This window comes from Sesamum indicum, linkage group LG7, assembly GCF_000512975.1.
Source record: "Sesamum indicum cultivar Zhongzhi No. 13 linkage group LG7, S_indicum_v1.0, whole genome shotgun sequence".
In the NCBI taxonomy this organism is placed as follows: domain Eukaryota; kingdom Viridiplantae; phylum Streptophyta; class Magnoliopsida; order Lamiales; family Pedaliaceae; genus Sesamum; species Sesamum indicum.
In genome coordinates, this window is record NC_026151.1 from 10501746 (window position 1) to 10528981 (window position 27236).

Consider the following 27236-nt stretch of genomic DNA (forward strand, 5'->3'; position numbering starts at 1 on the left):
ATTCCATTCTCCCCCGTTGCTACATAATCTAGAGGTAATTTAATTTTATTATGGGGATGTTCGAGTAATTAGTATAGCTTGTCAAATGACCGACACATTTAAAAAAGTTAAGCTGCTAGAGATGAGAATAATTTAATATTAATATCTTAATAATCATGTTCTTGATTCTTCTGTCTCACTCCCGAATTTAGATTGAGCAGGCAAATAAGAAGCTCGCAACTCCAGCTCAATCGACACTTCTACGGGCTAATAACAGGAGAGCGAAGGTTCGTACCGACTCCTATTTTGAGAATGAACACATTATTGGTAACTCAAAGGGGTATTTGCAAGGACTTATCAGTTTATTGTTGAAAATGAGATAAAACAAATTATTATGAGCAGTCTTAATTATACATGATGTTATTGTGTCAGGGGATGAGAAGAAGCATGATGAGTAGTGGCGGATTGAGTAGCATAGGAATGGGTGCTGAAGAGCCGAGTGTTGAACTTTCCAAAGCATTCGGGGCAGATAGGTACGAAATGAAGCTGGACCTGGGGTTGGGTGCCTATCGTACTGAAGATCTGCAGCCCTATGTGCTCAATGTCGTCAAGAAAGTATGCACCACTCACTTCCATCTCATCACTTCAACACATGTTCTTGAAATTCCTAAAAAACAGTATACATTGCATGTAGGCAGAAAAGCTTATGCTGGAACGTTGCGAAAACAAAGAGGTACCTACTCTACTCTCAATATACCTACGTACCGTCATGTGTTATACATAAATGTCAATTAAATCCTTGTAAGAAAATAAAATCTCAATTTATTCTAATTAATTTTTAAAAACTGTGGATTAGATTTTTTATTACAAATTTTGTTGGATCTTCAATTGTGTTTAATATATATATATACATATACATGCAGTATCTACCAATAGAAGGTTTGGCTGCATTCAACAAGGCTACAGCAGAGTTACTATTTGGAGCAGACAGCCCCGTTATTCAGCAACAAAGAGTAATTAACAATGCAGTTTTCTTGTTATTACACAAGAGTTATATATAAACCCGCTGAGAGTTTTTGATACATACAGAGTTGTCTTGTGTTGGGACGGACAGGTTGCGACGGTGCAGGGTATTTCAGGAACAGGCTCTCTGCGTCTTGCTGCTGCCCTCATACACAGACATTTTCCTGCTTCCAAAATTCTCATATCATCTCCAACATGGGGTAAGGACTAATGCTCTTAAACTTAACATATTACCTGCAATTTTGGACGACATTTTCGCTATTGTCTGCAGGGAACCACCCGAATATCTTGAATGATGCGCAACTGCCGTGGTCTGAGTACCGGTATTATGATCCCGTAACTGTTGGTTTGGATTTCCAGGGCATGATATCTGATATTAAGGTTGTTCAGATCATGTAAATTCAACATTGCATGTAGCAAGTATGTGATTAGTTCAGGTCTAATGTATCTGAAATGTGGTGTTTTCAGGCAGCGCCTGAAGGATCTTTTGTGTTGCTGCATGGGTGTGCGCACAACCCAACTGGGATTGATCCAACTCCAGAACAGTGGGAAATCATTGCGGATGTGATTCAGGAAAAGAAGCACATTCCACTTTTTGATGTTGTCTACCAGGTGACCTCTACACAGTAATTTTTGCTGATTGTATTTCATTACATTTGGTGGGAAAACAGGGACAGAAAATATGTGTGTGTGTGTGTGTAGGGTTATGCAAGTGGGAGGGTCGAGGCAGATGCATCGTCGGTCAGATTGTTTGCTGCACGCGGTATGGAGCTTCTGGTTGCTCAGTCTTACAGTAAAAATATGGGTCTCTATGCAGAAAGGATCGGAGCAATTAACGTGGTTTGTTCCTCACCTGATTCTGCACAGAGGTAACAAACAACACAATTATAATTCTTGTCTTGTGATCTATTCTTTTCATATCGTTTCTGTTCAACTTTAATCACTGCAGGGTGAAAAGCCAACTGAAACGGCTTGCACGGGCAATGCACTCGAATCCTCCGGTACACGGAGCTCGGATCGTGACAAACGTTGTGGGGAATTCAGATCTTTTCAGTGAGTGGGAAGAGGAGTTGCGGTTGATGGCTGGAAGGATAAAGAGTGTGAGGAAGAAGCTATATGATTGTCTGAGTGCAAAGGATATGAGTGGGAAGGACTGGTCTTTTTTTGTCAAACATATTGGCATGTATTCATATTCAGGCTTGAATGAAGCTCAGGTAATCAATCACTCATATCTTTCTGAGAATATTTTGTGATTTGATTTCTGACATTTTTGTCTGAATTGCAGAGGGAGAATATGAGGAACAAGTGGCATGTTTACATGACCAAGGATGGAAGAATGGCCTTAACTGGAGTATCTCAAGCCAAGTGTGAATACCTGGCCGATGCGTTTATTGATTCCTACCACTATGTCCGCTAGGTAGAAGAACATGGTTAAGTAATAAAACATTTAGCCCTGAGAATTTAGTCCAGGCATAATGTACTAGAAATTGATCAGTTCAATAATAAGGCACCCGATTGCTGATGCTGCATTTACATTCAAGCTAAGAAAGGTAAATAGATGGATATTTGTAGCCATGTGTATTGGTTCCTTACAGTCCTGGAGAAAGATAAGTCCTATCTATTTTCTATAGCACGATTAAGAGTCGAAATTCATTATTAACTGAATTAGAAATAGGTCAAACCCATCATCACAGTATCTGATAGATGGATCACATTCTGACTGTACAAGGAAGCCATGCTTGTTACACCTACTTGGCTATTTCAGACCTATTACTGCCCTTTCTTTTTCTAATCTAGCTCATCTTGAGATACCTCCTCTTCTGGTAGTTCAAACTCATCAACCTCTTTAAAATATGCTCTTTGCTGCTCAATAAAATCTGGCGGCAATTCAGTAGAAATTTCATTCCTTGAGCACTTTTTCTGCAAAAACATTGTGGGCATTAAGCATCAATTGAACAAAGTTTTAGAATGTAATGGGCTCTATCAACCACAAACTCCCGAAACATTTTCTGGGGAAGGGCGGTGATTAGTTATCGTCAGCACTGTATTCGAAATATAAATTTATATACCTGTATGTATCAATGACATTGTATATACTGCTAAGTTCACATCCTATGTAAATGAATGCTGAAGTGGAAATCATATGGAAACTTCAGAAAATATGTCATGACTTGGGATGTGACTCAATAATAATACTCTGGGAATACGAAAAAACTAGGGACCGTAATATCTTGACCTGAACATTGTGAAAGAGAAGATTGCACAAACCTTTCTGCATTTTGCATGTGGGTCGGTCCATGTCTTTGAAGATTTAGAATCTCCAGCTTCATCAAGATTATTCCTGAACAGAAGAAGCATTGAGTGAAAATCAGCAAACATGACATCTATTGGCAGAAAATGAGAGGCACATACGATCAGAGCTGGTTAATGCTACAAAACCATTTAGTCTTGTAGTATATACTGCTTGTTATCAAAACAGAACCACTTTTGATCAGCAAAAGAGAATCTATAGCAGAAAAACATGTTTGATGTCTCATAGAAATATATAGATATAGCAAGCTTCCTGAAGTAGACAAACCCCAAATTAGAGGCTCGAGACATCAAATTAAATTCACGAAAAGAATCACTAGCAGTAAGGAAAGTAAACTCGTAGGAGTGACAACACTCAGAAAAAAACATCATGCAAGAAATCACTACCTTGTTTGATGTATTCTTAGTATCCATAACCAGAAACCAGTGTCTTAATACATAATATCTATAAACCCTTACACGTCATATTATGTCGAGACTATATGCTCTAAAAGAGTTGTGACATAGTGAAAAGGATATGAAATCAGCATCTGACAAGTTGACACAATTTTGCTGAAAAGAATTTGCTTACATCCACTTACCTCTTATGTCACTGTGCAAGTGAGCAGGCATGGGTAAGTGTGAGAATTGTGGGGGCAATGGGAGTATACATGAGAAGAGAGGGGGAGAGAGTTACACAAACAGAGTGAGCACGCGTGAGAGAGGGCAACAGAGAGAGACAGAGAGACTTACTGTATTCTTTTGGTCCTAATAACAACAGGGCAACTAGAAGCCCCATCATCATTCTTTCCCTTTTCAGTTTTTCTCCTTGGAGGTCGGCAATTAACAGCCACAGCGACAGATGATCCTTTATGCCTTGTTATCTCAACTATCTTGGAAGGCTGGAGATAAGCCTTCCTTTTCTCCCCTGTTTTCTCAGAGGAGCTAGAAGAGTTGAAAGGGTTCCCTTTCTCCTTTCTTCTCTCAACTAAAAAGCTAGAAGGAGTGACGAATTCCTTCCCCATCTCTTTTGTTTTCACAATGGAGGAGCCAGAAGGCTTGAGAATCCCTTTCTTTGCATCATTTGTTTTTTCACCTGAGCAGCTAGAATGATCCACAATACCCTTCTCTATATTATCTTGTTTTCTCCTTGAGTAATCAGAAGAAACAAGGATTGTTTTCCCTTTCTCTGTTTTGTCGTACAAGCGGGTGTAAGAGTTAAGAATTCCCTTACCAGACTCTTTCACCACCTCGAGAGGGCTACTAAAGAGACTGCTATTAGCCTTGTCATATTGCTTCTTTCTCTCACATGGATTACAAGGGTTGCAAATTTTATTCTGATTTTCCTTCATTCTGTCAGGAGGTGATGAGTTGAATGGTAAAGCGATAGCCTTCCCTTTGTCCTTCCTCTTTTCAACAGGAATGGGACTAACGATCACAACCTCAGCCTCTCTATCTTTCTTAGATTTTTGAATTGTCTGCCTTTGATTATCTGCTTCATGCTTACTTCCCACACCACCTTCAGTAAGAGCCGAGATACAAATTAACCCTTTGCAATCTATTAGGGCAAAAAACCACTATGTACATGCTTAAAATTAGAACTATAAACTTATATCTATCCGACTAAATCTATAACTGAAACGGATACGCAGATTAAAATGTGAAAATAAGGTGCAATCCATGTTCGCATTACATACTAATCAGTAATTAAATAAACACGTACTCTTACACTAGGGCTTCAAAATAGAACGTCAGCCAAGTGACCCTAAATTCCTCTAGACGTCCAAAGAACTGCTCAAATTTTCAGTAACACACCAACAGAGAATTATTTCAAAACTACCACAAAGACTTGCACGCACTTCACCAACCCTTACAGAGAGAATGGGAGAGAGACAGAGAGAGAGAAATGATACAAATAATACACTATAAAACAATCTGTTATTACCAAAGCATCAGAAAGATAATTCAAACTAAAACTCATGAATTAGCTAGGAAAAAGTTCCAACATACCAACACACTGAGATTCACCTCCCAGATACCAAAAAAAAAAAAAGGAAAGCCTACCGAATTAAGCAAAGATAAAAATACCCGGACGGAACGCAGATTAGACATAAAACACCTCAGTAATCTCCAACCACCGAGACCCCAGGTTCACAAATTCCTAGCAAAATCAGCACCTAAGCAACAAAAAACACATGCGTACGACTAAACCCATATGCGGCGCATAAAGAAAAAACGCATGAATACAAGACCATAAACACAAACAAATTACCTGGAGGGGGAATTGAAGAGGTTACACGTGGAGGGGTTCGAAATTGAACAGTTCTGGAACTGCGCACGGCGCTAACATTGGATGACCCGATACTGGTCTCAGATCTATTCGATGAATCGGAGCACAGTTTCTGGTTGGTGGAACTGCCATTGGACTTCAAAATCAGAATTGGGGGTTTCGAAAATGAAGTGGAATTAGAGGTGGAGGCGACGAGCTCGCGCAGAGCGGAGGTGGGAATCAGATTATAAGTATTTGAGATGTCCGACAAGGGCTTCCTCTTCCGAGTCTCCATTGTTCACTCACATCCACACCAATGCTTGCTGTGTACGCGAGCGAGTTTATATATAGTAGATATGTGTATGTATAAACTGGGTTTTGTGAATTGGTTTTGACAGAGAGGTTTACAAGAAGAGGAAGAAGATTGCGGAGGAAGAATTTGCGGTACTAAGATGGCGGGAAAATGGGTGGGATTGAAAGGGGCCACGCTCTGTGAGTGTGTGTGTGTGTTCACGCTGATTTTGCAAGGTCTAGAAGAAACCAGTTAGGGTGGGAGGATGTTTTAGCACATGAATCACGATTCTACTTCTAACTTTACAAAATGGAAAATACAGTTTTTGTTTTACAACGTCTGTTTTTTATTATTTAAATTTAAGTTCAAAAGTTATTTTTTATAATTTATTAATAAAATTACAAAATATTTTTCTTTTAATTTTTATTTTTTAAATATTTTTTTTAATTTTTATTGCTGCTTAACTTACAATTTTTGTTTTTATAATTTATTGCTATCATAAAAACAAAAGTTATTTCAAGCACCAATTTAACGAGTATTCCGTGAAATCATTTATAAGATATTATAGATTCATAAATTTTATATAATATTTTACAAATTAAAGTTTATTCCATTTTTTTTAAATATTCGGATAAAATAAAATAATAAAATCAAAACTTGAACTTAATTCTTTTTATTCAATATCTGTGTGTAAGTCCTTGATTCAATTATTAAAAAAGAAAATGAAATCACTTGAGCTTTGATTGGCTCAATTTAACTAAAACCCATTCAAACTCAATTTGATTATTAATTTTCAAGTTTGATTGTAATTGAAACAAGCTCGATTGCAGAAAATCATTTTGACCCTTTTTCTTCAGTATTTTCAAAGAAATCACAAATAAAAAAATACTACTCAACTAATGTATATATTAAAATAACTTTTTATTTTTTCCGGATCAAATGATTGATCAAACTTTGGAGATGTAAGATGAAACTTAGGAAATTATCAAACATAAACTCCAAGAAGTTTACAAATACTATGGAATGACACCCCTTTCATCTTTCTATACACACAAGCACTGTGGTAAGAAATGTACAATCATAATTAAGGTTATTGATTTCCTTAAAACTGAATTAGTCGGCTTTATAAGTTTAGAAATCACCCTGACGATTAAAAACATAAGGATAGTTTGTATAATAATATCGATATTTTTGGGATGTATGTGTAATTTTTTTCTTTTTCTTTTTTTGCTAACGGTATTTTTAGATTACGAGACTTCAACTTATTTTTTAAGTCATGAGATTTAAGTACGATGTGATCGTCTGTTTATCAAAGTTGTCGATTTAAAATCTTGTAGGATTCTCAAGAGTCATGTTATCAATGAATTTGATTCACTTATCATAAACACAAACTTTTAAGCCCAAATATATTGGGCTCAAAATGTGGCCCATTGTTCCTATTATCCACAACGTTTCCTCTGGTCAAAAAGTCAACAAGAAGTTACTCTGACAATAGCAAAAAGGGGTGATCTTTTTGATATCGCCACCCCCAGATTGGTTCTTCTCCTTTCCTCTTCCCCTTTTCCTTCAAAATCCAGCAACATAGACCAGACCCCCATTTTGCGTGAAGAAAAAAAGCAGAAAAACAATGAGCGATCATATAGCGAGAGGCGAAGATTTCGAGAAGAAAGCCGAGAAGAAGCTCAGCGGATGGGGCCTCTTCGGCTCTAAATACGAAGATGCTGCTGATTTATTCGATAAGGCGGCTAATTCCTTCAAGCTCGCCAAATCATGTAAACACTTCAAGTTTTTATGATGCATATGTTTTTCCAGTCTGTTTTTCAATTGATCGATGTGTTATTGTTTGTTTCTCTTTTTATTTTATTTGATGATTTAATTGTAATTTCCAATCCGTTTTCCTTGAAAAAGGTTAACTGATGGAAAAGGTGAGAGTGATTGATCTATTAGCTTCGTGGATGTGAATTTGATTTCCTGATGATCCTGTATTTGGATCTGGATTTTAGTAAGAGAATGAAGAGGAAAGGAAAAAGTTTAGATACCAACTTTTGTGTTTACTTTTCTTTAAGTTCCGATGTTAGATGCTTTTGTGTGTATTTGAACAATGAACAGACAAAGACGGTTTAATAGATGGCTCTCATAATTGTATTTAGCAAACATTTACTTCGTGTTATCTTCAAGACCGGCGGAAATATTTTCTTTAGGATTTTCCTTTAAAATCTGAGGTTCAAACATAGCCTCGCTGTTGAGATTTTCCATGCTTCACCGCGTGTTCACCATGTCCTAACGTGCATGTTTGTCTCTGCATGCATTGTCGGGTTTACTTGAGATGACTTCTGTTTGTAACTTTGTAATTTTGGAACTTCCGTTTGAAGTATGCAAACTCCATCAGTTTGTGTTTTACTTTCGTAAGTAACGCCCATTATCCCTTTGAAGTTGAAAAAGATGGATTTCAGTAGTTGATATTTTCGTAGTAATCCATCTTGATTCTTGTGTAAAGATGAAGGAAACTACAGATATTTGCTGTTTTGTGAAATATTGTCATTAAGCTTGTTGCAGGTGGTCTGAATTATTGATGTTTCAATAATGGTTAAGCTCACTTGTAACTTTTAAGAAATGGTTTTTATCAGGGGATCAGGCTGGAGCGGTGTATGTTAAGTTAGCTAACTGTCACTTGAAGGTAAGTTTTCTGTAGGCTTATGGTGTGCTGCAAGGTTAAAATTTTCTTAACCCCCCTGCCCCTTTATTGTTCTTAGCAAATTCTGCTTCTCCAAATTTGTTTTTGCAGTTGGATAGCAAACATGAAGCTGCTAATGCATTTGCTGATGCTGCTCATTGCTACAAAAAGTCTAACATAAAAGGTATGCTTATTTCAGGTTCCTTTCTAATTACTGAATGGATAATAAGTTGCATATTGATGCTTAATAAACTTTTCCATGGGGTAAGTTGCTTTTGTTTTTTCCAAGTAAAGCAGCAAACACAATTTTGTTTTGCTGCCCTCCGAGATGCCATTTGGTTTTCCAACTTATAAGCCTGCTATATTTCTATGACTATCATTGGGAACAGATCTGCAAGTGACCGTGATTTTGGTCAATCTTGTTGATTTTCATTTTTGAGCTAGGAAGTTATCTAAATTCTCCCATTAACTCATGGTGGATTTTGCAGAGTCAATATCATGCCTAGAGCAATCTGTAAATTTATTTCTGGATATTGGAAGGCTTAATATGTCTGCGAGATATTACAAGGTAACAACTCTAGAGATATGTCAATATCTATTGATGATGTTATAGACATGTATCTTTCTGCTTAGCAATCAAGTCTACTCTTAAGTAAATCGGAACATGATAACTAGACATTTCTTTTTTACTTTGCAGGAAATAGCTGAATTGTACGAGCAAGAACAGAACTTGGAGCAGGCTATTGTTTACTATGAGAGAGCAGCTGATCTCTTTCAAAGTGAAGAAGTAACGACATCCGCAAATCAGTGCAAGCAGAAAGTTGCACAATTTGCTGCTCAATTGGAACAGTTAAGTTTGCGTGCTCAATTGGCCGTGTGATGTATTTTCTGCTTGCATGCGAGTTTATAGCAACTTTGACCAAAGAATGCATGTGCACCTGCTATCATGTTTTTGATCAACTCCTATCTCTCTTTGCTTGCAACATTTTGGAACCCACAATTGACATTTTCTGCCACCAAACTCAAATTTCAGTTATTGTAGGGTTTAGCCACTGCTCAATCTCCACGTCAATTATTCTAACTTTTTCTGAGGGTTGTCCTCACCACTTCCAACACTCATCTTAATGACTAAGAATTAGTTTTTATTTTTGGTAATATCATAATGCTGCATATGCATTTAATTTTGCTCAAATAAAAGTATCTTTCTGCTCCTTTTGTGTTGTCCATGTATGAAGCTTTATCTTAATTAAACAAATAGTTTCTGCTTTAGACTAGCTAGCACAGAGGATGCCAATGTAGAACAGGCCAGATTTTTTGAGTCTGAAAGTTTTATGTTAGATAAAATGTGGCTAGGCCTCTAGGCTGAAAGGATTCATGAGTCTGCATTTTCCTCAGATATCAAAAGGCTATCGAGATTTATGAAGAGATAGCACGACAGTCTCTCAATAACAACTTGTTGAAGTATGGAGTTAAAGGGCACCTTCTTAATGCTGGTATTTGCCAGCTCTGCAAGGGCGATGTTGTTGCAATATCCAACGCATTAGAGAAATACCAGGTACATCTAGTTTCTGTATGGATTTCCAACTCTATTTTTGGTTTGATATACGAGTTAAGATTGCCTTTTTGCTGCTTTATTGTAGGAACTGGATCCTACATTTTCTGGGACACGCGAGTATAAATTACTAAGGGTATGTCATGGCTCCTAAGCTTTAACTTTCATTTCTATTTTTTTCTTTACTTTTGTTCTCCACATTGGAGAGACTATGCGTGCTCCAGTCTCCGCAAATTTTCTATCCATAAACATCTCGAATCATTTCATTTTCATCCATAATGTTATTGCTCTTGATCAACAGGTTGAAGCATCGTTTTAGCTTTAGTATGGGTTTTGATGATAATGTTGTGGGTCCAAAATACTTCTGGTGAATCTGGAAGTGACAGGTTGACCTGATGATATGTCTTACTTGGTATGCATGTTGATACAGGATTTAGCTGCTGCAGTTGATGAGGAAGATATTGCGAAGTTCACCGATGCTGTCAAGGAATTTGATAGCATGACCCAGCTGGTACGCGCAGTGCATTTATTAAGTTTTTGAACTTGATTTTTTGTTTATTTTTCAGTTCTGAGTTTGAATTCTTCCAGCCTGTCTTTGTTGTAAATCTGCTACAAATGTGTTCTCCTTGAAGCTTCACGTGAATAGCTTAATGTATTATTTGTTAGACAATAATTTCTCGAATCTTGGCTTGTTAAAAGTCTGAATTTAGCTTGGGTTTTACTTTTGCAAAGTATTATTAAGTAAGCAGTCAAAAATGATGTATTATTTTCTGTTTTAGGAGTATGGTACATTTATTGCACTTGAAATATTTTCTTTTAATTGCTATCTTGGCTTCTTTTCTTAATACCCTTGTCTTCTGGGGGGAAGGCTTGTGAAAGTGAAAATAAATGGGATCACAAAGCTAAAGGTCGGACATAAAAATATTATTGGCGTATGCCTTGATAAAGTTGGGTGTTCAGTTTGTTTAGGCTCAATGTTTTTAGTTGGCTGGGCTTTCTCTCATCCAGTATTTAAAAGATTTCTTGACTGAAAATTATGAGTTAGCATACTTCATTTTACAATATGCTGCTCGTAAAGACTTCCATTTTGGCTATCTCATCATGTAGTGTCATTTTAGTGAGAAGGTGCAGAGGTCACTGGTAGAAGGTCAAGTGTTAAACAGTATATATCACTGCTACTATTGCTGAATGGGTATAGTAAGATGTATAATTGGTTTTGGCTATTAGTTCACTTCAAGCTTCTTAGTCACTATTGATAATCACCATGCCTGCTGTTCAATTATTTTGTGACATGAATCTAGATACTTGGTTTAACCATGGTTTTCCTTTTAACTTTTTATTTCACTTCCTTTTCACTTAGCTTTTGCAATGCTGGAACCAATTTGTTATGTCTGAGATGAAGTGGTGCTCTCTTATTATTCGTGCAAAGCAATACCGTTGCACTTCTTCAATATATCATCATCTTTGTTGTGTATATTACCCCTGACGCTGATAGTTTGATTTTATGTAATGCAATTTTAGATTTGAAGTAGTTGAAATTATCCCGCACTTTTACTTGGTTCTGAAGTTTAACTTTTTGTTACTTGCATCTACTTACTTTTGTCATTACTTATAGGATGCTTGGAAGACAACGCTATTATTGAGAGTGAAGGAGGCCTTGAAAGCGAAAGAGCTAGAGGAGGATGATCTTACTTAAGCCCAATATTCTTAATTTTGCGGCGTTCTTAATATAGTTTTTTTCACAACAATTGTGCCTTGTTATGCCTTTATTACTATGGGTTTCCGTGTGTACTATAACTAGATCTTGTACTTGGAGTGAATATGATGATGGCTTCCGTAACCATGCTTTTGTAACTAAACTCATTTACCACCCTCGTGTTTGCTTTGCCCTGTTATTTCGTATGCATTTTAAAGAGAGCAATAATGCCATGATTCATTGCAAACTCACTGATGCAGTAACATTGTTGCTATTATGTGAACTCTATGCAATAACTAGACCAATTTGGCCTTTTACCAATGCTACAAATGACATTGCATCTATTGGTCCTCGATTCTCCTCTTTCTGTCTAGTATAGGAAGCAGTCTTTTCTGTAGTTCGTACTCTTTCTGGTGACTTAGGGATGATACTCGTATTTGTTGAAGGTATTGCATTTGTGATTCTTATATGTAGCAGTGTTACATTACTATCTAATTCTTTTTACCGGTCCCAAGTGGTGTTGAAATACATCCTCCGGGTTCTGTTCTATTTCATTTACGTATTGATTCATTTACCCCTGACGATGAAAACATGGAGAAACAAAACTACATGCTTGATATAGTATATTACATGTTAATGTTTAGACAAACAACCTGAATTAGTGCCTGAAAGAGCAATAGTTGTAGTTATTGAAGCTCGTACACTAGGGGACAAAACCAACCCTCTTTATGACAAGTAGCCTTAATTTTTTGGTGATGATCATGTTATTGTTATGGCATTGTAACAAGACATACTTGATTTTGTCCTTTGAGTGAAGGGTTGAGCCATTAGCGTCCCACCATAACACAAGTCTTTCATTCTCTTAGGGTGACGTACGTACACCAAGATTTCTATTACCATCCATGAACTTGTACAATCCTGGTCAGTTTTGAGTTATCTTATGATCAACAAACCTTACATTCACTGAATACACAACACTCTTAAGAAGCCCCTAATGCTGTGATGAGCTTGGTGCTGCTGCACCTTAGAACCCAGTCGCTCAAACTTTTACGGTGGCTCTATGACTTATAAGTCGTTCAAGTTTTTTGTTTTTAATTAATATGTGATGCTTGCTTATGTTGATATAATTTTTACTTTAACCAATAGAATGACACGTTTATAAATCCGTCATCACTTAATTTATATCTAATAATAATACTATGATGATGACCCCTTTGGTCCTAAAATTGCCTCTTGCTTAAATGTTCATCAAACTGCAGACTCTCTAATGTCCTCTCAAGTAAATGAAAGGCTCAAATTGAAGTAGAATGTTGCAATGCAACCAGAACGAAGCTTCCTGGAAAGAACTGAACCACTTTCCACTGGGAAAAGGGTGCGTTTAGGCAAATTTTAAAATTGGTGCAAACCCGACATCTATTACAGACATAATCTCAGATGTCGTCACAATATTATAAGCAATCGCTGCAGAGACATTCTGATATATGTCCTCACTTCACATCATATTTTTTATTATTATAACACTATTATGTACATAAGTTGGTGAAGTGGATTGGCTGAGTACAGACAATGAGCCCTCAAATTTTCACCAAACCCACCCATTTTTAACGTTCTTCTCCCTTCTTCTTATGACCTTTGTTTACTATAATTACTGTTGTGGGGATACCATTTGCACTGCATGGACACGTGTCTTAAAACACGCCACATCACATTATATGTACCGACTACAATTGGTGTTTGTTACATGAATTGTTATCTTAATTCTTTTATCGATTTATCTTTTAAAAGACAATTTGCTAAGAAAAACAACATTTTAAAATTTATAAATAATTTAAATTTTTAATTTGAAATCAATAAGGACCAACATTATACATCCCCACTAGACCCTCTAAACAAGGGGCCTATAAAGAAAGCATTGCCTCAATGCTTTCTCAAAGGCGGCGCATGTGCATTTGATACCCTATTTAACGAAATATTACCTGTTTTGATTGGAACATCATCGATTCAACTTGATTTGGATTGATCTAGATTTGAACCAATGTAGTCGTATTGACAGTGGCCGCCACAGTGGGCTGGTCATGATGGCTGCAAGAGTTATATATGAAAATTAGGACAATTTTAGTGAAACTGAATATTCAATCATTCTGCGACAAAATATTTATAATTTTACATGTTTTTCAAATTTATATTTGGAGTGTCCCTATCTGTAATTTAGCCCACCCAATTAAATAAATGTTGAGTCTATTTTTAGATAAATGTTTCAATAAAAATGATCAATCTACTTTTTACTTAATAAATACAGTTAATAATTTTTAATTTATTGTGGTAGACTAAATGAAAAAATAGAAGTGGCAACTCACAAACTCGTTAAGAAAGATTGTGTCTGCATCATGTGTATCGTCAAAAATCAAGATCTAATCATATAAAAATTAGAGGTCAAGATATGTTAACATATAATATAAATTTTATTTATTTCTTAATTATTTAATATTCGTAAATCTAAGATATACATAAGTTTCTCGTGCTTGTAGTGTTGCTACTAATGATGAATGTTGACACGGATTATATGTAATTATTATAAATAGTTAATTTTAGTGATGGGCCCAATAGTGAAAGAATAATAATAATAAAGATAATTATTGCTAATGTCACTTAAATTAATAGCTAACCCAAAAAGTGAATTGACTAATTAATTAATTTTGAAAAAAATATTAATTAATAAGTCATCACTTAAGCACAAAAATCAAACCATGCATTAACAAATTCATAAAGGTGACTTGGGTGCTTATAATCAAACACATGATATAAACATATATACTTACTAATATTTTATTAAATCTTAGTGGCTCTAATTAAGTGTTGCTTTAAAACATTGCTTCTCATAATGATGAATTTTGGTTTATGATCTGTGTACTAAAACCCAATGCATCCATATCTTAATATTTATGATTATAACAAATTTCGATAAAATTTGCTTTCAAGCCAACCAAACTGCACCTGTCCAGCCAAAGTAGTCGTCTTACGGGAAAAAAAATTGGAATTTTCTTCCAACCTCATTAATTCGGCCCCACCAAACAATTCGTAGCCACGTCAGTCACCATGCCAATTCTACCCCCACTCCAGTTCACCAAATTCCCGAAACGCCCTTCTCCATTTCTATATAAAGGACACAACCCCTCTCCCCATCCCCATTGGTTGTCCACAAGCTCTCAACTCTCATTTTTCATTTCCAGAGTATTCATTCAATTCTTTCAGGAGCTGGCGTTAACTCAGGAAGCGCTGGAGGGAGACTTCAACAGAGGGCTGGTGAGCGCCCTATATGACGCCTTGAACCGCCGTGACGCCCATCCAGCAAATATTTCCAGAGTATTCATTCAATTCTTTCAGGAGCTGGCGTTAACTCAGGAAGCGCTGGAGGGAGACTTCAACAGAGGGCTGGTGAGCGCCCTATATGACGCCTTGAACCGCCGTGACGCCCCGGCTATCCAGCAAATTCTCGCCGCCGACCTCGAGTGGTGGTTCCATGGTCCCCCCTCGCACCAGTTTTTGATGCGCCTCCTCACCGGCGAACAGGACTCCAGCTTCCGCTTTCTGCCCCACAGCATCTCCGCTTTTGGCCCCACCGTCCTCGCCGAGGGCTTCGACCAGTCCCGCTCCATTGCCTGGGTTCACGCCTGGACCGTCACCGATGGGGTAATTACCCACGTCAGGGAGTACTTCAACACGTCCCTCACTGTGACGCGTTTTCGGAACACAGACGGCATTACGTCGCCCCATTGCCCTTCCGTTTGGGAGAGTAGTCTCCCGGATCGGGTCGGGAAATCCGTGCCCGGCCTCGTGCTTGCTATCTAGAACTCGGATTCGGGTCTGATATATCTGATCACGTACCTTTTCTAATTTCGGTTTGGTTGATTGTTCTTCTTCCGATGGGCTGAGGAGCTGGTGACGGCTGGGATTCGCTTCCAGGGCTGCAATCAGCTGTTTGAGTCTTCAGTTTGAGTGTTGTGGAGTGATGATGATTGGGAGTGGGAGGTTTGAATTGATGGGGTTTGATGATGTGTGTGTTTCCGTTTCCCGTGATATTGCAATAAAAGATGTGTCACGCTTTAGTCTAAAGATGAATCGGCTTCGGCTCTCATTAAAAAAAAGAAATAATTAATTACACCAAAACAACATGGAAACAATTTTTGAATGAGATTAAAATGGATGATTCACAACAACAAAACAACCAATCTCAGACATGTGAGTGTGATGTCCCCATTTCTTTTATAAAAACAATATTAATTCTTCTTCCAAGGTTTAAGGTTTTATAACTTTTTAACATAAAATATTTCATCCTAAGTTGGAGTTCTATTTAATATATTAATATTTATAATGTTGTACAGCACCCTCATCTTACATGATAATCAGCAGTCAAGTTACAAAATTCACTTAACTCTAATCAAAATTCAATCAATTCATAAAAAGTTTTGTAATTAATTATACAATCCTCAAACCAAATTATTTCAAACACATTTATAACCATAATAGAATGATGAATGTGTGTGTGGGGTCCAAACTGGCATCCACCTAACCATTTGTGCAAAATGCTGATTCATTTGACCGCCAAACCCGCAAAAGACAGACACGCACACGCACACGCCTATCATGAAAACGACAATCACATATCATAAAACTCATTTATTAATATACATTTCTTTACTCCTCTCAAAACACACACATACACCACACAATTATTTCTTTCTATTATTGTTTTTGCATTCCACTCTGTATTCAAACCAATCTTAAAAATATATCTTTTCACATGCATTCACGTGTAAAAATATATATGGATATTTTAACTTTTTTTAATTTTTAATAAGTCATTTGAAAAAAATTGAATTTTTATTTAAATTTTTTACTAATACAAGAGGTATTAAATGTAATTTTTCAAATTACAAAAAATCTATATACAATTATGTCAAATTCACAAAAAGATAATATAATTATCCATTAATATTAAAATCTTATCGAGCAGAGAATAGAAGAAAAATTCACTTGTAATTATCTTTCCGAATATATGAAAAGAGTTAAATTATTTTTTATTTAGGAAAGTATTTAATATTTTATTACAATAATATATTTAATCACTTCATCTAAAAAAGAGTATGATAGTTAAATAGTATTATAATTAATTTCTTGATATTTGTTATTTTACATATGTAGTTTGTACCATCAAATTATTATTAGTCTATAAATTTTTACATATATATATATATATATATATATTGAATTATCAATTCATTCCCCTACAACATCTCCCTATTTAAGTTATCAACAAGATAAATTCATGGAAAGAATCTATATTTGACCTATTCTATGAATAAGATTTGCCACTATTTTGTTGGGGCTAACATTCGAATAATTAATGCATGCAGTGTGTTGGATTCCTATAAAGGAGAATTCTAATTAAAATTGAATTTGGTCGAATTTCAAGCAATTATATGATCAGTTCAATATACTTTTGTCGTATAATTGATATACAAATCAGAAAAAGAGATATTTCCATTTTCATTTGCTGTTGTTGATAGGTTGGAGGGAGGATATGGATTAATGTTTTATGTTTAAAGTGTGTTATGATATTAGGAATTTGTTGAAAACATTTAGAGAAAAATAAAGTAACAATAAAAGATTAAAGAGTTGATTTAACTCCCAATTAAGCAAAATATTTTTTCTTGTATAGTAATATTTATACATAGCTACAACTAATTAGTAATATTAATTTTAGCATTTAACTTAATTAAATCGGTGTGTACAGTACGACGAGATGTTAGAATAAAAAACCAGTTATCATTATATAAACTATTTAACATCTTCTAACTTTTGGTTAATTACACAAATGCATACTGTGCTTTGCAAAATTACAAAAACGTACAGCCCTTGAGATTGTAATCGTAATCTAACATAAACATTTCAAAAGAAGCAATTTATGTAAAGATACATTGATGTACATTGCATTGACGTCCTTTAAGAAGTGTACTTGTAATTTTATAAAAAAAAAATATAAAATATTTATATAATTAAATTTAATATAAAAAAATATAGGTGAATTTAATTTAGGCTATGTATTACATCATGATCATATGAGGTACATTTCATCTTACGTAAGTAAAAGAGACGGAATCTCAAGTAGCATAGGATAGTATTAGAATAATGGAATAAGTCGTTATTGTCAAGTAGAGAGCATCGGCGTTTATCATCTTTCGGTTTGAGATTCTTTATTTTATAATTACTCATTATTATTTTTAGTATTAATTTGTATATGAAGCCTACTGACTTCGTTGCTGCTCTATTTTAACAGTAATTATTGATTAATAATATAATAATACATAATTTAAATTTATAATGTAATGGTTACATATTTACTCGAATAGTAATAATAATAATTACAATGTACAAAGCTGAAAGTCCAATTTTTCTATTTCATTCTAACACAATTCTTGAAATTTAATTATATTTACCAAACACATCTTATTAATTAATAGGAAAGGACTTTTCAAAAAGAAAAAACCTTGTTAAAAAAGTGAAATTTGTGAGATGAATTTGAATTATATTTGGGAGAAACAAGTACAAGGATTCCTTGTGCAATTAGACATGAATAATGTGGTGGGGATAAGATATTGGGTTTGGACATATCATGATTTTAGGTTGTACCTATCATTGAATTATACACAAATAGTTGTCCAAATCAAATGCAGTCTGAAACAACTGTGGATATGAGCACCTTCACCAGTTGAATATTCTATCATTATTTATTATTAATTAATGCTACATATTTAGTATTAATTTAATAATAATAAGTAGTAAAGTGTCATAATTATTAGTTTTTTTTAAGCAATCATTAATATCAAATATCTATATTTAATAAAAACTGACCTGGGATATGGGCCTATTGGGTTGTGGAGTTGAAGTTGGGTCTGCCCTGGGATAAATGCATCACGAAAAACTACTTAAATAATCACAACGTATAACTTTGATAATTTTTTTTTTTAAAATAATTATATTATTCAATATTTTCAAATTTAAATACTAACTCAACATATCATAATACATTCAAATGTTAAGACTGATTTAATATATAAATTATAAACGAATATGTTTAAAGAAGATAAAAAAAACAACAAATTACTATATAAATAGACATATATCCACATTCATGGAATTCAAACTCAAACAATTATACAGATTGAAGTTAAGCCTCATACTTACAAATCAAGCAAAGCCTCATTGACAAAATTTGATAGTTAACGCGTACTTTTTAAAAATTACGGAGAGTAAAATGGTATTTGCCGAATAATAAAAAGACACAAGACATTAATAGTAAAACGGATTTGTTTTCTTGAAAATTTGAAATTGATGCATTCCCATTTCACCCTTTTGGGGACTTGTATCAGTTACATTTTAGTTACTGCTCAAACAAGGGAAAATTAAGGATATGTAGTCCATCTGCCTTTAACAACCTTTTATCTCAAAGCCACCAAAACTCAAGGGAAACCTCTCATTCTGCTCAACTTTGGAAGTCCCTCAGAGTATGTGTGTGTAGTGTGTGTCTTAAGAGAGGCAAAATGAAGTCTCAAGCACTTCCTCTATCCCTCAAAAAACCTGAGAAAAGTTGAGACAAACATCATTAAAAGAAACACAAGAAAAAAGTACATCATACATGGCTACAAAGGTGGATGCAGTGTCCGCAGGGAACAAGTACATTGTGTGTCAAAACACAGACAACATTGCCACCCTCGGAATCTTGCAAAGGAATCCTTTAAACTATTCTGTTCCTCTCATTCTGCTGCAGTTTTCTTTGATCTCTTTAACATCTCAGATGATTGAGTTCTGCCTCCATCCTCTCGGACAATCATCTATCGTTGCGCAAATTCTTGTAAGCTTTTCTCATCTTGGACAAAATTCTTGTACGTAAAAAACGATAAAAGCTAATGTTAACATGTGACAGGGGGGTGTACTATACGGCCCTTCTGTATTAGGACACGATGCCTTAATCGGGATGGCTCTATTTCCTGCAAGAAGCGTGTTGACACTCCGAACAGCTGCCATTTTCGGTATTATGTTCTTCTTCTTTGCTGTTGGTGTGAAGTCGGATAGTAGGATGATGGTCCGGCCAGGGAGACGGGCTGCAGTTATTGGCATCTCGGCCATGCTTTTCACATTGTTTCTGACCATATCGTTTGCTTTTCTCTTGATAAAGTATGTCCATATGGATGATTCGCTTTCATCTTCACTGGTGTTGATAGCAGCATCTCAGGGTCTAACTGCATTCCCAAATATAGCTTGCCTCCTAGCTGAGCTTCAGTTGTCAAGCAGCGATTTGGGCCGGATAGCAACTGCCGCAGCTATGGTATGTGACATCCTTGGAATGGGGCTTGTTGCTGTAACACTTGGAGTAGTTCAATCTGGGAGTGAGCCGGTGAAATCTGCTTTGTCGGTCATTTCGATGCTTCTGTTCGTGATTGGTATGGTGTACGTCGTTGGGCCAATAATACGTATGGTTATAAGGTCAATACCGGCTGGAAAACCTTTAGCTGATCGGTATGTGTTCTTCTGTTTTGCTGGTACTCTTGTGACTGCCTTTTTAACAGAGGTGATTGGGCAGCATTTTATTCTTGGACCATTAGTCTTTGGCTTACTGACGCCGGATGGGCAGCCGTTAGGTTCACCCATCGTCTCAAAACTAGATTACCCGATCGGGAAGTTTCTTTACCCGACGTTTCTGACCACCAGTGGGCTAAAAACCAACATTTTCAAGATTAATCGCTGGTCTCTGTTGATTGTGGTACTGCTGATAATCTTTTCTTGCATATCCAAGATTGCTGCTGTGGCGTTCTCGTCTCGTTTTTTTGACATAAGATTTAAAGACTCAGTTGTGATTGGGCTTATGCTGAATGCAAGAGGGATTTGTGAACTGATTCTGTACAATCTGTTTAGGGACAATGGGGTATGAAATGATTAATTAGCATACAACTTGTTTTTGTACTGAATTTTCAATGAAATACTTGCAATGCTAATTCTAACTCAGCCCCCAAAATCTCATTTGAAGACAGGTCCTAACAGATCAGGAGTTTGCGCTGTGTGTTATATCAGTTGTAGGGGTCACTGCAGTCATAACTCCTCTGATTAAACTACTCTACGATCCTTCAAAACAATACCTTCCAAGTAAGAGGAGAACTATTCAACACATGAAATCTGATGCTGAGCTCCGAATAGTAGTCTGCATAAAAAACCAAGAGAGCGTACCTTCAATCGTAAACCTACTGGAAGCGTCTGATGCAACAGAAGAAAGCCCTATTGCTGTCCTGGCACTCCTACTAGTCGAGCTAGTGGGTCGAACCACCCCCATGCTCGCTGCTCACCAATCAACACAAGCCATTCAATCCACAAACTCTCAGTCGGGCCACATTCTTGGCGCTCTTCGCCAATATCAGCTCTGCCATGAAACCTGTGTCACGGTCCAGTCATTCAGTGTCTTCTCACACCTGAACTCGACACAGGACGACATTTGCCGGGTGGCTAGAGACCAGAAAGCTAACATAGTCATTTTACCATTTCACAAGCGCTGGGAAATAGATGGCTCCATTGGGTCACAGGACAGGACCGTGCAGAATATGAACATCAAAATCATGGAAAGGGCACCATGCTCAGTAGGGATTCTTGTCGACCGAGGAATCCTGACTGGATCAACGTCCATCCTGAGTAACCAATCCATCTACCAGGTTGCTGTGATATACATTGGTGGACCAGATGATGCAGAATCCCTATTTTATGCAGCCCGTATGGGGAGACGTAACAATGTCTCCCTAACTATACTTCGGTTCTTGCTCTTCGGGTGTGACACAGCTAGAGAAAGGAAACAAGACAACAACCTGATAGATGAAGTGCGCCAAGCTAACATGTTGAATCAGAACAATTTCAAATACCAAGAACGAGTTGTGAAAGACGGGGTCGGCCTAGCAGCATCACTCAGAGGACTAGAGGATAGCTTTAATTTGCTGCTTGTTGGGAGGCACCACCATGCATCTCAGATACTGATGGGGCTTGGGGCTTGGAGTGAGTGCCCGGAGCTTGGGGTGGTGGGTGACATTTTAGCATCACCAGATTTTGGAAGCACTGCCTCGGTGTTGGTGGTGCAACAGCAAAGACTACGTGGAGAAAAGCTTGGGAATAGACTGATGAGACCGATGGTCATTAGCCATGAATCAATGCACGATCCAACACCTCCTGGAGCTGCTGCAACTGCAACTAGTAATATGAATCCTAGATTGGAAATTTCTATAGATCGTGAATAGGGCTTAGCCGTTAGGATTCAGAATAGGAGTTTTATGGGCTTGTACTAAGGAGGAGTGGTTAGGAATCAAAGGTTAGGTTCTCTTTTATAAACTTATTAACCAGGTTAAAAAAGATTGAACCAGAACCAGATGTAAAGAAGCAGAAAACTGGCAAGAACCTTGATTCTTCTGCAGTTAGATACACTTTCAATCTTTCACGACATGGTGGATGAATAATTCTTCTGCAGTTTACGATTTCAATATGATTACAACAGGTAGCAAGTAGCATATTGTCCCTACTAAAATTCAAAAAGGTCAGACATTGCAATAAGGATAGTGAACTGCTGTTATAAATCAAGCTGATATGAGGCACTTAGCTAGAAAGATAACAAAGGTTAAAAATCTCTATATTGGACTGTATACACTTTGTAACTATACTTACAACAATGTTTCTGTGGTGTGGTTTCCATTTTCTATCAATTCGACCTCTGTAATGTGAGCTTAGAAAATTTGAGAGAACAAAATTTGCAGAAAAAATCAATGCCAACTTTTTCTGACAGTATTCCAATAGCCATAGAGTATCATCTATTGCTTGTTGCTTTCATCAATGCTGGCATCTTCAAGGACGTTGCACTCTAATGCAGCAGAATTTGAAGGATCTGGAGTCTGAAAGGATATTTCTTCACTCTTGCGAGCCTGTAGCCCTGTATAGCGTGCCAGATCAATCCATTGCTGCGGCAATTAAGAAAGATAGCCATCAGTTGACATCTTTACACAGGGCAATAGACATGAAAGATTTGGAGTCAGGGAAATAACTAAAATCTAAGGGGATATCTAGATGCTACAATTTCGAGAAGACTTATATTTCTGACCTGGGTTCCCCAGTAAGAGTTTACTGTTCGAGCCACAAAAGAGAGCATATTTACAAGTAAAGTTTGGTCAGAAAAATGCTCTGAAATCCGATGCTCCACTATTCCTGCAATAACCTGTTTGAACAAGGTAACATTTAATTAGATGAATGTTTTATTTATGTGGAGGGGGAAATTTCGGTCCCTCTCCACCAGGTTCCTTCTACTCCTTTCTCATTATTTTTACAAAATAGTGCAACATCAGGACTTCATGAAAGGTTAAAAAGCAATATTGCCAGAAATTTAAAAAAGAAAACAAAAATCATCATTTGTTGCCTATCACAATGGCTCTGCTTTACCAACTACCAAGAGATTCATACAAATAATCTTTCACAAATCACAACACTGTGAAGACTTGGATTGTCACAAATGATAGATTATAGCTTAGACCAAATCATTACACCAGGAAAAGATGAAGAAATATGGGAATAAAATATGGATGGAACCTACAGGAGCACAGTGGAAAAGGCCTTATACGAGTACTGCATCAGAACAGTGGAAGTGCAAAAAACAAAGCATACCACAATTCATAATTACAGGAAACACAAAATGTTCACTTGCTCTTTTCAAATATGAAAGAAAATGTTAAGCAAAGCCAACAAAAACTTTTAGCAGAAAAAGCTTACAGACCTGGTACCGCAGATTCGCTGACGTTCCAAGAAAGGTGCTATACACAACTGCTGTTTTTAGTATAGGCGATCTCTTATTCTGCTGCTCCATGGAAAGGCTTGGATTAAGAAGCTTCCGTATTGTATACAGTGTATTGGAGGAAGCTACAGCGCCAATGCTGGAAATGAATCCAACACCAGCCAGTTTAAAACCACCAACAAGTACTGATGCAATTCTGTGGTTCAAGTTCCACTCCTTGCCTACAAGATTTTTCTGAAATGCGTTGTCCGGGATGGACCCCAAAAGACCTTTTACTGCTTCTATGCTGTCAGGCGAATTAATGTCATCAGCAACTGGGAGAAATGACAACGTGGGGGCCGGAAGCCACACAGTAAAAAAATCAACAACTATTCCCCTTAGTGTATCTGTAACAACATAGTCAAGCTCTTCAAAGAAATTTTCTTTGCGCCTCTCGTACTGAGCTATGAGGGTAGTAGTAATTGATATAGTTTCTTCTATAGCTAGTCTATGTAGAAATTTGGGATCCGCCAACAATCTTTCTCTGAAACCCTGTTCATTAGGAAGACATGACAACATCAAAACTTTTCCTGGCAACACTTATCCTTCACAAATGCAAGCGGGACCAACTAAAATCAGCTACCTGGAAACGGTGAGTCAATTCTGAGATAACAGGATATTGCTCCAGATCAAAGAAATTCTGTAGTACTTCAGGTGATACCAGACCAAGATCTAGTCCTTTCTGAAGGTCCTGAGAAGCACATCATAAATTTGTCTGAGTAATATCAACTAAGGTGCATAAACTGGAAGATGACTATCTTAAGACAACTGGCAAATCTTGCAAAATGACAAAAAATACTCTTAGATCCGGCTTTGGTAGATCAACAATGTCAGGATACTACTTAATTAGTGCAAGGGATACGTTTATGAGATTAAACAAAAAGATACTCAAGCAAACAAGGCATTGTCTTTTGACAGTAGTGACTGGCTTTGAACTTCTTGGACACGCTGCACTTTCTCTTTCAACTTGTCTTCAGCTTTTAATATTAATTATTAGGGTAAATTAAGATTACCTCCCATGAGATTTGACATAATTACAAATTTCCTTTATTGTTTGAAAAATTATCGATACCTCTGATTATAATGGTCGTCTAATAATTAGCCCCGTTAGATTTCCATTCATTTTTATGGTAAATTAACCAAAATGCTCTTATGGATAAAATTATAATTTTATTTATTTTTTTAAAAAAGTATTTCTTTTATGGACTAAGTGGATGATTGTTTTATAATTTTTAAAAAATTTTCATCCATCCCGCTGGATTTTTTTATAAGTTTTTAATTTTTTTAAAAAAATAAAAAATTACAGTAAAGACAAAGTTGACAATTTCATACCATCCAAGGATTACATAGTTTCATCAAACATCAGCGGGTATTTCTAATTTTTCAAACAACGAGGGGTATTCGTAATTATGACAAACCTTTAGGGGAAGTCATTGTAATTTATCCTAATTATTATGGAGACAGAGTAGAACCTAATATTACAGTCTGTAGCAGTTGATGCACTTAAAATGAAATTTAAGAAAACAGAACTTACCTCAAAATACTATACTTAATATCAGCTATTTTAAAAAGCAGGCCAAAAAGGTTTCCAAATATATGAAAGAACTAGGAGTTTGCAAAATGAGCTATATTAGAAACAAACCTGGGGCAAGGCTTCTCTCTTTCTGCCTGCTGCATTCATTACTCTAGCAATTTCAGCACGATCAAAGCAATTTCTAATGCAAGGCCTGGCTGCAGAATACCACAAGAAATCTGCAACAGGGACATCACCCTCCCTCCTAATGTATTGTCGTTCAGGATCAAGTAATATTACTACTTGATTTTTCTTTTGCATTTTCCTTGAAATTCTTGCTGGTAGTCCAGTTCCTCTTGACCCATACGTGACATGATTAGCACCTGTCACTACTACTAGCGTGCCCGTAGACCCACAATCTGCCACAGCTTCTAAGATGATCTGGGACATTGTATAATCCTCAACTGCTCTTGATTGTATGGAAAGGTATGAGAATGGCCCATACGGAGCAGATTGACTTGGAAAATTTATGTCAATAGATGATCTTCTAGAGATAGAAGGGAATCCCGAGATGAAGCCTGAACCAGCTGGAGGAGCATATTTCTTACGATCAGCTTTAGAAAGTCCACGAACGCCTTCAGCTTGAACTGTTCGTAGGACCTATCCATCCAATAAGCGAGAAGAACATCATGAGCTCTGTGGTTTCATTCTATGTAATTCTGAAGCATAAATAAGTGATCAAGCTAGTGAGGACCAAGAGCACAGTCAAAATGCAAACCTTCTTACCCACTACCATCTAAATGGAAGAGATGAGGGTTTTCATAAATGAAGTTAAGTCATATATCACACCCATTATTATCTCCAACAAAACTTACAAGCAAAGTCTTTCCCGATGGAGAGCTCTGTTAATCTAACTCATGTCCTGACTTAGGCATGAAAACTATTATTGTGTTAAAGTGCATTCCTAGATATGAAAGTTTGGAGTCTGTACAAGCTGAATGTATGCATAATTTGATTGAGATTTTTTTGGTCTAATGCTACAAGAGCATTATGCTTGCTGCTGGAGCTTAATCTAATTCTACAGAAGAGACTCCCATAAGTATACAGATAGAGATAGAGTCAGTACCTCGAGTGGCACACCACATGCAACCAGCCGTACTCCATTATCTCGGCAGTAAGTCAACAGAGGCTCATACTCTTGCCAACGCTGAGGTGGCCAATGTGTCACCAAAGACTTTAGGGCCTCTCCATCGATCCTGCCAAAAAATTTTATATTTATCAAGAAGATACATCCAGCCATCATACATCAGAGAACCTAGAGGGGAGAGTTAAGGCTTCGACACCAGCATAGAGGGCCAGCGGATGTGTTGGGAGAAGGACAGTAAGAAGGGAACATATTGTATTTCCAAGGTTCAACACAAGTACAACATCAAAACCACTTCATCACCTCCAAGCGTTTCAGAAGACTGAAAAACATAACTTTAATCAAGTAGATGATTTGCAAACCAAAAACAGAGTCATAAACCACAATTTACTTTGGCATGCATGTTATTGAATTAAAATCTGCTAATAAACACTAATGGATATTAACGTGGCATTCTTCGAATCAATAGTATGATTCTGCATTAACCACTCAAGACACTAACATTTATGACGAACTCAAATCATTTTTAAACAAAACTGTCCTAATTTTGAGTAAGGAATGAACCTTTTTTCCGTAAAAAGATTAAGCTGTGCCTGTAAATCACAGGGAAAAGCTTCCAAAGCCAACGATATCGGCCGCTCAGCTTCCACGCATCTCTTCCTCAAATTCTTGACAATCTCAAGCTCCAAGTCTTTATCATCCCGAATGGGAACCTGCTCCGCCTCCCCCAAGTACACAATCCTCGCATTCATCATCTTCTCCCAAACTTTTCTCTTGTCCTTCCCCAGCGCCAACGGCTCACCTATTACAGTTGCGTCATAAATCCTCGAACTTATCACCTCCTCTTTCGCCTCATCCACCGCGACCGGAGGCGAAGGTGTAGTCTCCCCAGCCAACGGC

The 27236-nt window shown here is 36.7% G+C and overlaps 6 protein-coding genes across 6 annotated transcripts in view; 4 read left to right on the forward strand and 2 right to left on the reverse strand.

Moving 5' to 3' along the window:
• LOC105167001 (aspartate aminotransferase, chloroplastic) lies at positions 7 to 2542 on the forward strand. The gene is made up of 11 exons (XM_011086550.2): positions 7 to 34; positions 192 to 266; positions 412 to 594; positions 674 to 712; positions 903 to 992; positions 1094 to 1202; positions 1274 to 1383; positions 1471 to 1614; positions 1705 to 1871; positions 1952 to 2216; positions 2288 to 2542. The coding sequence occupies exons 3-11, from the start codon at positions 415 to 417 to the stop codon at positions 2417 to 2419; spliced, it is 1236 nt and encodes a 411-aa protein (XP_011084852.2). The 5' UTR covers positions 7 to 34; positions 192 to 266; positions 412 to 414; the 3' UTR covers positions 2420 to 2542.
• LOC105167000 lies at positions 2702 to 6158 on the reverse strand. The gene is made up of 4 exons (XM_011086549.2): positions 5564 to 6158; positions 4045 to 4810; positions 3271 to 3343; positions 2702 to 2922 (listed from the first exon to the last, which is right to left on the reverse strand). The coding sequence occupies exons 1-4, from the start codon at positions 5853 to 5855 to the stop codon at positions 2791 to 2793; spliced, it is 1263 nt and encodes a 420-aa protein (XP_011084851.1). The 5' UTR covers positions 5856 to 6158; the 3' UTR covers positions 2702 to 2790.
• LOC105167002 (alpha-soluble NSF attachment protein) lies at positions 7385 to 12025 on the forward strand. Its single transcript, XM_011086551.2, has 9 exons — positions 7385 to 7624; positions 8480 to 8529; positions 8638 to 8710; positions 9015 to 9094; positions 9224 to 9375; positions 9922 to 10081; positions 10167 to 10214; positions 10509 to 10589; positions 11694 to 12025. The coding sequence occupies exons 1-9, from the start codon at positions 7480 to 7482 to the stop codon at positions 11772 to 11774; spliced, it is 870 nt and encodes a 289-aa protein (XP_011084853.1). The 5' UTR covers positions 7385 to 7479; the 3' UTR covers positions 11775 to 12025.
• On the forward strand, positions 14856 to 15912 carry LOC105167003. The gene is made up of 2 exons (XM_011086552.2): positions 14856 to 15026; positions 15159 to 15912. Exons 1-2 carry the CDS (start codon positions 14871 to 14873, stop codon positions 15621 to 15623), a joined length of 621 nt encoding a protein of 206 aa, XP_011084854.1. The 5' UTR covers positions 14856 to 14870; the 3' UTR covers positions 15624 to 15912.
• LOC105167005 (cation/H(+) antiporter 15-like) lies at positions 19196 to 22305 on the forward strand. Its single transcript, XM_011086555.2, has 3 exons — positions 19196 to 19686; positions 19759 to 20757; positions 20864 to 22305. The coding sequence occupies exons 1-3, from the start codon at positions 19471 to 19473 to the stop codon at positions 22103 to 22105; spliced, it is 2457 nt and encodes an 818-aa protein (XP_011084857.1). The 5' UTR covers positions 19196 to 19470; the 3' UTR covers positions 22106 to 22305.
• The window catches only part of LOC105167197 (protein RETICULATA-RELATED 6, chloroplastic), a gene marked incomplete in the record, with an annotated part of 5332 nt that continues 502 nt past the window's right edge, over positions 22407 to 27236 (reverse strand). The window contains 7 exon segments of the mRNA XM_020695357.1: positions 22407 to 22816; positions 22957 to 23070; positions 23623 to 24171; positions 24263 to 24370; positions 25322 to 25852; positions 26319 to 26448; positions 26901 to 27236. Of these exon segments, the coding sequence (XP_020551016.1) occupies positions 22670 to 22816; positions 22957 to 23070; positions 23623 to 24171; positions 24263 to 24370; positions 25322 to 25852; positions 26319 to 26448; positions 26901 to 27236 (1915 nt within the window).

Bases quoted from the DNA above. Each gene is read 5' to 3' on its own strand.
- LOC105167001 (XM_011086550.2), top strand. From the start codon at position 415: ATGAGAAGAAGCATGATGAGTAGTGGCGGATTGAGTAGCATAGGAATG. The intron at 993-1,093 runs GTAATTAACAAT...TGGGACGGACAG, and splicing joins CCGTTATTCAGCAACAAAGA to GTTGCGACGGTGCAGGGTAT. The intron at 1,872-1,951 runs GTAACAAACAAC...TAATCACTGCAG, and splicing joins TCACCTGATTCTGCACAGAG to GGTGAAAAGCCAACTGAAAC.
- LOC105167000 (XM_011086549.2), bottom strand. From the start codon at position 5,855: ATGGAGACTCGGAAGAGGAAGCCCTTGTCGGACATCTCAAATACTTAT. The intron at 4,811-5,563 runs GTAATTTGTTTG...CTCTTACTGAAG, and splicing joins CTCTTCAATTCCCCCTCCAG to GTGGTGTGGGAAGTAAGCAT. The intron at 3,344-4,044 runs GTAAGTCTCTCT...TCTTCTGTTCAG, and splicing joins ATTAGGACCAAAAGAATACA to GAATAATCTTGATGAAGCTG.
- LOC105167002 (XM_011086551.2), top strand. From the start codon at position 7,480: ATGAGCGATCATATAGCGAGAGGCGAAGATTTCGAGAAGAAAGCCGAG. The intron at 9,095-9,223 runs GTAACAACTCTA...TTTACTTTGCAG, and splicing joins TGTCTGCGAGATATTACAAG to GAAATAGCTGAATTGTACGA. The intron at 10,590-11,693 runs GTACGCGCAGTG...CATTACTTATAG, and splicing joins TTGATAGCATGACCCAGCTG to GATGCTTGGAAGACAACGCT.
- LOC105167003 (XM_011086552.2), top strand. From the start codon at position 14,871: ATGCCAATTCTACCCCCACTCCAGTTCACCAAATTCCCGAAACGCCCT. The intron at 15,027-15,158 runs GAGCTGGCGTTA...CAATTCTTTCAG, and splicing joins TATTCATTCAATTCTTTCAG to GAGCTGGCGTTAACTCAGGA.
- LOC105167005 (XM_011086555.2), top strand. From the start codon at position 19,471: ATGGCTACAAAGGTGGATGCAGTGTCCGCAGGGAACAAGTACATTGTG. The intron at 19,687-19,758 runs GTAAGCTTTTCT...AACATGTGACAG, and splicing joins CTATCGTTGCGCAAATTCTT to GGGGGTGTACTATACGGCCC. The intron at 20,758-20,863 runs GTATGAAATGAT...ATTTGAAGACAG, and splicing joins ATCTGTTTAGGGACAATGGG to GTCCTAACAGATCAGGAGTT.